The 9,755-nt window shown below is 39.9% G+C and overlaps 1 protein-coding gene and 1 long non-coding RNA gene across 5 annotated transcripts in view; one reads left to right on the top strand and one right to left on the bottom strand.

Moving 5' to 3' along the window:
- The first annotated feature begins 15 nt into the window (after positions 1-15).
- On the top strand, positions 16-4,126 carry LOC128085545 (uncharacterized). The gene is made up of 2 exons (XR_008209007.1): positions 16-796; positions 2,686-4,126. It is a non-coding gene; the product is annotated as an uncharacterized LOC128085545 (long non-coding RNA).
- A 1,113-nt stretch (positions 4,127-5,239) lies between these two features.
- Positions 5,240-9,755, bottom strand: part of CAPRIN1 (cell cycle associated protein 1) — a 31,890-nt gene continuing 27,374 nt past the window's right edge. For all 4 annotated transcript variants that reach the window (XM_052693131.1, XM_052693133.1, XM_052693129.1 and 1 more), the window contains 3 exons: positions 9,242-9,342; positions 8,363-8,426; positions 5,240-6,488 (listed from right to left, as the gene is read on the bottom strand). In XM_052693131.1, the coding sequence (XP_052549091.1) occupies positions 6,424-6,488; positions 8,363-8,426; positions 9,242-9,342 (230 nt within the window). In that variant the 3' untranslated portion in view covers positions 5,240-6,423. The remainder of the gene's footprint in view (positions 6,489-8,362; positions 8,427-9,241; positions 9,343-9,755) is intronic.

Genomic DNA, 9,755 nt, shown 5'->3' with positions numbered 1-9,755 from the left:
GGTCCGGACGGTGGCGCTTCGGAGAGCGCGTAGGCGGCGCCACGCGTGCCCGAGCGATGGCGCAGCCGGATGTAAAAACGGGCTGAAGCGCGCTTGAAAAAGTTTTAATTCTTTTTTCCCCGAAATAAACATCGCTTGCAACGTCTGACTGCTCGAGCGAGCGCCCCGCCATGGCGGCCCTGCGGCCGGAGAAACGGGCGGCGGGACGGAGCGCGTGCACGGCAAAATAACGAGGCTGTGTGGTGCGGTATGGTCCGGTAATGAGCCATTACAGCCTAAGAAACGTCAGTTACCTTGCTTCTCAATAAAAGCACCGCTCAAGCTGTCGGGTAAAACTGCAGCTGCAACGTCAGCCGAGCGAGCTGCCTGCACAGACACGGCTATTGCTGGCTCTTCATACCGCCAGAACGAGTTCGGAAGCGTTTAAAAAGCGCGTAACAGCATAAGGGAGCGCGCTTAGTACCGCTGGGCAGATGCTGAGATATTTAAGTTTCAAAACAGCAACACGTGCAATCAAACTATTGAATTCAAGCTCTTTAAGGCTGTGGAACAAACCTTGAGGAGAAGCCAGGTACCCAAACGAAATCACCAACACAACAGAAGCGCAGCAAGTCAATTCCTGAGGGATAGCTGTGGAATATTTGCTTAAAAGGACATAAAACATTGAAACTACTTATGTTTCAGGTGCTTACATACGCCACGAGCCAATTTGTTTTAAATGGAGAGGTAAAGAACTGTGAAGTTGTAGGAATGTTTAAGGCCATCGGAAAACCAGAGCCTGCAGGTTAACGAGAAGGTAAGTCTGAGAACTTATTTTGTGCAGTAGATGCATTACTAAAATTTGTTCTGAAATGGAATAGCCTTAAAAATTATGAAATATATATGAAATATATTTTCATTTAGTACAAGTGTAATGGATACAAAAAAATCAGCTGAACTCTTGATCCATTAATTAGGTATCTGAGCACATTTATACAAAGCCAAAACTGGACATCATAGTTGGACTGAGCCAGTTACACCTGCCTGATTTTCTCATGAACATAAAGGAATAGGGGAGATGGGGGCTGGAGAAACGTAACTTTTGGTGCAGCCCATGATCCCATTAAGGGCTAACGCTGATCAATTTCACTCAGTCACAACTGTCAAGTCACAATGTCATTTTGCCAGTACAGTTCTCTGAAACACTGCTCAAGTTGACTTTATGATGTCAATTTGGGAAACAATTTTCCTTCCTTCCTTCCATTAAAGCTAGACCTGCAGAATTACAAATAACAATTACATCATATTCAGAAAGCCTAGAATAGGATAGTACTTCTTCTAATAGATAAACCATTTAGAAAATTCGTTTCTTATCAGAGGCTTTTTGATAGCACACTAGAAATTCAACATATCCAGTTTATGAGACAGAAATCCAAGATGCTGCTTCTAAAGCTGCATAAAAGTAGATGAGGGTGAGGGCTTTCTTTCAGGTACAGGAAGAGACATTAAGTTTCTTTAAAAGTCCACTTACAGCTTTCCCTTCAGGTTACATCCCTCAGTTTTAACTTGAGATGATTTGAATGCAATATCAATCCCTAAACAGCCAGGTGCCGTGCTAATCATCCTTATTTCATCTTAGATGATGTGCTGATTGGGATGAAAAACAGTTATTGCCAGGGAATGCAAGTAGTTGCAGGTGGAGTTTTAAGGACCTTCTCCCTCTCCCTCTGAAAAAACATAATGGCCAAACAAAAGCAGCTGAAGTCATTACCTTTCTTCACGAGCACGGAGTATGCTGATCTCACATTAAATGATGGAATTTTGCCAAAGTTAATATAAAAACTCCTTGTACTTAATTCTGCCACTGAACATAAGAAATCTGACATTAGTACAAGACTGATTGCCCACTTAGCTTGTGATCTTGTGATGATTCCATCATCCAACTACAGTAGTTTTATAATTTATAATTACAAGGACACTATTGCAGTTTTGCAATGCATTTTCCACAAGATGATGATAACTATATTTAAGCTCAAGTTTTAAAAAGAAAACCATTCTCTTTTGAAGTTCAAAAGGAAAATTTTCTTGTTTAGAACAATTTTTTGCTTGCTTCTCAGACAAAGCACTGATTTTCAGGTCACCCAGAGGTAAAAGGTAACTACCCATCTTATCTGCAGAACTGATGGTGCCAGCACAAATAATTAAATGCCTTCATTTGTTCCACTCTGAATGCAGATGGAACACTGTAAATAGGAGCACAGATCTGAAAGACTGAGGCAGTTCTATTTGTTTAGTTGCAAAATGAGCTTTGCACGGACAAGAGGAAGAGCTTTATTTTTCAAGATGTGACTTCGACAGTCTTATTAATGGAATTTAATGTCAAGCAGCTTCCTCGTGTCCCTTTCTATCTACAGCAGACTTGAGATAAGAAATCTGAAGAATACCACACAATTTTGCCCACTGACACTTAACATCTGCACCTCAGATAAGCATTCATAACAAATTATTCTTGCAAAGAAACGGTAAAAAAGTCAGCTACTTAGCTTGGCTACGTCCAGACCTTCAAATAAAGACCAGGAGGGCCAAGAGCCTTCTGATCATTTACCTTATTCTGCTGGATTACAAAGTTTTTGCCCTATCTGCAATTAACCATAGGAAGTTACTGCTTTCTCACTATTATTTATCACACCTTGAATATTTGCCTAGGGTTAAAGCCATTTCAACACCTAATTATTCAAATGCCATTTGGGGAGAGAAGGACAGCTCGTCCATTCTATAGTGACAATGTACACGAAGGTAACCTCCAACCCAATCAAATAATCTGCCTAAAACATAAGGAATGTGGGATGTATGGAGAAGACTTTTAAGGTAATGAAATTCTCTGAAAGTTACAAAGTCCCAGCAGAATACACCATTAGCTATTATCCAGCCATCACTATCATTCTTGCATCTACTCTGGATGATGTCTAATCATAAGACTTCAATACTTTACTGCCATACCCTGCAAAGAAAAATGGCAGTTAAGCCTAGGATTTACTATAACAAAATCCAAAATTTGTATTGGTGGACTCTTTAGAAGAGAGCCAGTACACACAACTAAGTAGGACAAGATTGGCCTTAGGTACGACAAGCAGCTCACGATTTAAGTTATGCAACATGTCCAGAAAGGTCTGAAATGTCCCAGATACAGCAACATTAGGTAGAGACATCTGGAAAACTCTGGAGCCACCTCACACGTGATTTACTCAAGAATCCTTTTATGACACACTGCAGTGCTAAAAGCTGGCTCTCAAACACGTTGTATGTTATCACAGCCTTGCTACTAAATAATGAAGTCCCAGCTGGGAACAAAAACACTTCTCTCGCAATAGCTGCACACGCCAGAAGGCAGTCATTATTTGTCTGTAATGCTCCAAAGAGACTAATTCAGGGAAGAATCAAGTAAACCACCATGAGAGCAACTGATGTATGTATATACAGGCTCAAAAGTACGATGTTTGCCCCCTGGTGTCAAAACAAAGGGCTCTACAACAGAACCAGGCCAGAACTGCTACCTAGTTCACCTGCTTACCATCATTTTGTAACTGTTCCATGTTCAAAAGACAGATTTCTTTTTCCCCAAATGAAAGCAATCTCGAATTGCTTTTGATCTGAGTGCAACTCAGATCTAGAAGTAATCTAAGCAGTGATGGTACTTGAAAGCTCTGAAGTCCTCTCTCTCTCAATACAGTTCTTTAAAATGTGTAGCACCACACTTGCACTGCAGTGGACCAAGCAAAGAAAACAAGCTGGACCCTTACAATCAACCATAATGTTGACTGACAGACCCCCTGAACAGGCCAGAAAACCAGTTAATGAATCTATGTGCCATACTGTGACTCGAGGCAATTTTTCAGTATACTGTTTATTAGCTGCATGTATTGAGATTAAAGGAGTCAGTGCAAATTCCCAGATTAAACATGTATTAAGTACTTGTTTATAGTTATTATCGTTACACATCTCCCTCTATCAGCATACAGTAGAACAGCTATTCTAAAGACCATTTTCATACACGAAAAGGCTTACAACTTTGCATCTCAAATAAGAGGCCTCTCAAACACCCACGTTTTATTAATAAATTTAAATTATGCTTCAAAAAAAAAAAAAACTTAAGTGGAATGTTCTGATCAATTCAGTGGTCTTTAATTCAGTATGCTGTAAGTTCACTATCCAACTACAATTAACTATTGAATTCGCATTTGGTGTGCAACAGAAAAGGCTGAATAGCTTATATTCTACCAACCATTTCAAAGTAAGCTGATGCACACAAAAAGAAAAAAAAAATCACTGTTTTCTACATCAGTTCAGCATTAAAAGGTTTGTCTTTTTTTTTTTTTTTCCAGTTAAAAAAACCAATTGGGACTATTAGCTCAGTAACAGCTTCCTAAAAAAAGACACAGAACAGCAACTTCTTACCAGACTGCAGGTTTTATCTTTACACTGGCTTGGAATGTTCCTAGGCCTTGACTACAACTGCTGTGCTTCCAGCCATCAGCACTGTTTCAAGGTGTTTGCTGTGTAGCATTGTCTTCAAAAGCTTATCACTCCTCAGTAAAAACTCTTCTTGTTTGTGCTCTTCACATGTAAAATGGAAAAGTGACCTTACCACCTATCTGTATGCACTATTCAGCAACAAAGTCAAAAAATACAAGTTGTTCTGAAAGTTCAGTTATGATACCACGTAGAAATGTCCCTCTGGGCAAAACTCTCAGCAAAAACAACTTTCAGTTCTGTATATAACAGGTAAGCAATGGGTAGCTGTTCCTTAACGTCACCCTTCCACACGTGGGAATTACCTGATGAGCAACACAGCGCTTTTCTTCTTGCACATGCTATAAATGCAACACAACTACCAACACCTCTATGGAGGCAGCTATCAATATATTCTCCCCACTGCAGAGAGAGTGCATGTGCGCAAAAGTGAGGCACAAGTGATTTTCCAAAGATTATACCACAAGTATACAGTAAAAACTTGAGTAAAACTTGGTAATTTCCAGCTCCTAGTCTTATGCCATTTCTTCTAGACATTGCTGCCTTGATGAGAAGGAGAGTCTCCACAAGAAGAAAAACTTCCTAGATGTCACAGGTATTAGAATCAAATGAGAAAACGGGAGTTTGACAACTATTCAGGAAAATCTTTCACTGAAAAGAGAAAACCTTATGCAGTGTAAACCCGTTACATTAGATTTGTTTCAGTCGCTGAAAACCAGTGTTCAGGATACAATTTTTATAAACATGTTTTATTTGTCTTGCTTATACCATTAGAACTGTAACTGCTGGCTGTCATTTCCCTTAAAAGGGGAAATCAATTCAAACACATACTGGTGCTTTTCAAAAGATAGCAATTAAAAGGGCAGCAGCAGCGGGCATTTGAGATTTCTTAAAACCTTCAAGGCTGCAGGAAAGACAAAAGGACATGTGACCAAAAGTGTTATGATTATCCATTAGAGATTTCCATCAGTACCGGCATCAGTTATTTAGGTGATAATACAGCAAAGTCAAGTATTAGTGACAGACAATGTGCAAGTCATAAGGAATGATAGAGAGTACCAATCCTTACAAAAGTCATTGCTATCAAAGAAACTTAAATGTGTTTCAAAGAGATATCTAAATACTTCACATCAAATATACAGTGGCCAACCAGATTATAACTCGCACTTGTTGCAAAATTTTGTTGAAGTGCCAAATCAAAGCTTTTTTCTTTAAAAAAATTACACAGTAACATTAGCAGTTATGCAAGCGACCCTACATCCTTAGCCACAGTAAACGGGGCCCTGGTGCTGAGCAGCGCTGTAGCTAAGGGCGCTTCTTCTTTGTCAAAAACTGGCTATAAGCCTGCTTAGGGAAATATGCATCGCTACACGTCTGTAACTGTTCAGTGCTTCAGTTTAATATGAAAAAGCTGAAATGCAGTTGCTCTACCAAGCCACACTTCACTTTTTCAATCCTTTCATGGGAACATTTAGTTTCGTCACATTAGGTTTTGCCACCACAGTAATTCTTTATGAATTTGCAGATTATATCCAAATTTGTTGCATCGCTTTTAATGTCAGAAGTGAGTCTTTGCTTTTTCCTGCCACTTCAGTTAACCATGGAGAGACTGGATCACCCTGAAAATTGCCTTTTTTGCATTATTCTTAGCAAGGGTGAGGAATCTGAATCTCATGTGCAAGGCTCAAGATGATGCTTAGGACAGAACATGCAGAGTAAACGTTGTTTATTTCTTTCCATATCCAGGTAACATAAAGCTGGCAACTGTAGTCCTGTCATTATGGGTAATGAAAATAGTCCCTTTACAACAAACTTCCTGTAAGGGAGAACAAATAGATGATAACTCTTCTGGTAACATGTATAGTACACTGGCCAGTGTGTTTTTGGCGTTTCCACGTAATCCTGTGAATTTGTTTAATTCACTTGCTGAGCGTTCATTTGAGGCATCCCTCTGTTTGGTCTTGGGGGTCCTCCACGACCTAGAAAATATGTGAGAGGCATTGGGATTATGCAAGGAAACAAAACAGAAACATCAACCACCACCACCAGAAAACAAACCAAAAAACTACAAGCTCTGGTCTAAACTAGGTATTTGGGCTGCAAATGCTTTTCAGAGTTTCTGTATGTCAGAATTCAAGAGTGTACAGCTTGTCTTTACAGTTTTCACCTGTATCTCAATACCTTTCCCCCAAACTATGAAGCTGTAACCACTATGAAAAAATTTAGTCATGAGATACAAAGATTGAAACTGAAAGTTTTGAAGTAATGTAAAACAATCATTGGTTTACTGCAGTTTTAAATACTGCAAGCTAACTGATCATATTTTTACTTCCATTCTTTCTTAAGAAAGGGACTGTGTGCAGCTCACAGTGTGAGAGCAGGGAGCTGCTGGAGAGGGTCCAGAGGGCCACAAAGATGATGAGAGGGCTGGAGCACCTCCCCTTCGAAGACAGGCTGAAGGAGAAGGGCTTGTTCAGCCTGAAGAAAAGAAGGCTGGGGGGTGATCTCATTGCAGCCTTTCAGTACCTGAAGGGAGCCTAGAAACAAGAGGGTAATCAACTCTTTGAAAGGGATGATAGCAGCAGGACAAGGGGAAATGGTTTAAAGTTGAATGAGGGAAGATTTAGGATGGATGTCAGGGGAAGTTTTTCACAGAGAGAGTGGTGAGGTGCTGGCACAGGCTGCCCAGAGAGGTTGTGGATGCCCCGTCCCTGGAGGTGTTCAAGGCCAGACTGGATGGGGCCCTGGGCAGCCTGGTCTAGTATTAAATGGGGAGGTTGGCGGCCCTGCATGTGGCAGGGGGTTGGAGATTCATGATCCTTGAGGTCCCTTCCAACCCTGGCCATTCTGTGATTGTGTGAACTGTTGGTCATTTGGTGAATTTCTCTGTCAGCCACACATCACTGACAACAAGCATCAAGACTTCATTCATTATAGCTGAGCTTTCTATACAATGCTTTCAGCTTCACAACAGCCTCACACTAGGTTTAATTCCAAGCCACAGTTTCACAGGATGGTGCCTTCAGTACTAAGAGTCAAGAACAGAACTCTAAGTGCTTCCTCCTCAACAATAATGAGAATCTTAAGTTATAATCAGAGAGGTTTAAAATGTCCATATGAGAACAGAGCTCATCACCAAACATCTATTAGAAAAGAACTGTGGAAAACACTGCTGAAAAGTAAGATTTAGAAGTTCAACTGGAGGCCTCATGAGTACACTTTTGTTTGTTTCCTGTGATGAACACCTGGCAAACACTCCCAAAAAGCTACAAGATAAAATGCTTCCACTACCTAAAAGCAATAATTCTTCAGGACCATTGAAGAGAATAACACGTTGTATCCTTAGATAAAAAAAATAAGTCCTTGCAACAGATGCAGTAATTCATCTCTTACTGCCAAGTAAAACACAATTCTGAAGGCTGACAGCCAGTTAAAGCCAGGTGGTAGCTTTATTAATAAATTTTACTTACAAAATATTCACACATCTAACTAAGCAGATCTTAAGTTATGACAAATCTGGAGGAAAAAAAGAATCACTAAGTTTTTCATTATTATCTGCTACATTTAAAGCACCAAAAACAAACGCCTTTTTAATTGCTTCTCAAATCCTCATTGAACAGGCAGCTAAATTTCTGTAGGAGTTCACAGGATAACAGCGTAACTCCAGACAGAAAGGACCTCAAGAGGTCCTTCTTCCAAAGCTGAGTAAACTATGAAGTCAGAGAAAAGAAAGCCTATTCTTCAACTGGGATCTACTGAATAAAGGATTGAGGTTGCTTTAATACAAAACTCCAGAAATTGAATCAAAAGATTCCACTCAGCTCAAATCAAGCACACACTACTCAGGAATTACCTCGAGGAGCTCCCCGAGGCCCACTTTGTCCAGAACCACGTTTGAAGTTCTGCTGATATCCATCCTAAAGCATAAAAATGGGCAAGTTATGACATAAACCACACACATTTTCTTGGTTTAATAGTTACCAGTAAAATAAAGAGCTTTTAAAACAATCTACACTGATGAAGTACCTGTGACTCCAGCATACTGCACTCTGTTAGTTTTAGTTCATGTAAGGAAAACACATTCTTACTCCTACCAGTATCTAGCAGCTATAATAACGTAAAATAATAAATTCCTTGTCCAGTTCCAGGGTATTTTCTTCAATATAAGTAACAAATGCAGACAGAACTACTGTTCAGTTTTTTTCTGGACTGCACAGAAGTCAGACAGGGTTTCTCACAGGACCGGTCAACAAAATGAAGATTCTAACACCAGTATCAAAGTTAGCCATCTCATCTGTTTATAAATACATGTTTGAGGATGAGCAGTCATTTTCCAGTCAGTCAGACTAAGCTTTGAGCTCACTATACATTTCCTACAGAACAATGTATTTCTATACTGATTTCAGAATAGCGTATCAGAAATACTGAAGACAGGCAGCCCCTTACAAGCTTGAGAAGTTCATTTCAATGGATTTAAGTTCTGTGGTCCTTCCTCACAGAGCTGTGAAAACTTGAGAGAGTTTTTAACAATTCAGCTAACTTTGCTTTAGCTACTTCAGAGACCACACAGCCAAACAGTTCTCCCACTTATAACTAGCCATCTCAAATTCTGCTATTTCTATGCATCTGTAACTTCTGCCTTCGTTAGCGATAAAAATGTCGTAGGAAAACTTTCCACTCATTGCCTTGCACTCGTGCTTTTGCAAATGCATGCATTTTCCTTGTATCTTACCCGCTGGTAGTTTGAATAATCTCGAGGAGCATTGAACTGGGGCTGCGTGTAACCACTGTTCGGAGTGTTGGAAAATGAGGGACGGTAGCCATCATATCCTCCTAAGGAAAAACAGACAAGTCTTCACTTGGAAATGACAACCTGTTACACAAGGCTTTTCTTTCTATGGTGGCGTAAAGAGCTTTTAACCTAAATCTAAGGGAAAATAAAACATTTAGGAAGTTGTTTCTGCAAGTCAAGCAAGTGTTTGCAACATCAGTGGTAATGAATATCTGGTAACAACTGGGAGGAGAAACCATTATGCGCATTTCTCCAGTATTTTGAGATTTAATTTACATGCAAAGCTAAATGTAATACTGGGATCTAAATCTGACAGCTGCAGCCTGCAAGTCACAACTGCCAACTCAGACTGCTTCTGAGTAAAGGTTTTCCCGAGAGACAGGAAACAAGCCCAAGAACAATTTCAGTCCCAAGTCTAAAATCTGGAATCTGGATTGATTTTGAACAGACAAAT

This window comes from Tympanuchus pallidicinctus, unplaced genomic scaffold, assembly GCF_026119805.1.
Source record: "Tympanuchus pallidicinctus isolate F22 unplaced genomic scaffold, pur_lepc_1.0 scaffold3, whole genome shotgun sequence".
NCBI classification, from domain to species: Eukaryota; Metazoa; Chordata; class Aves; order Galliformes; family Phasianidae; genus Tympanuchus; species Tympanuchus pallidicinctus.
The sequence above is the reverse complement of the archived record's forward strand: the minus strand, read 5'-3'. Positions and strand labels throughout refer to the sequence as shown.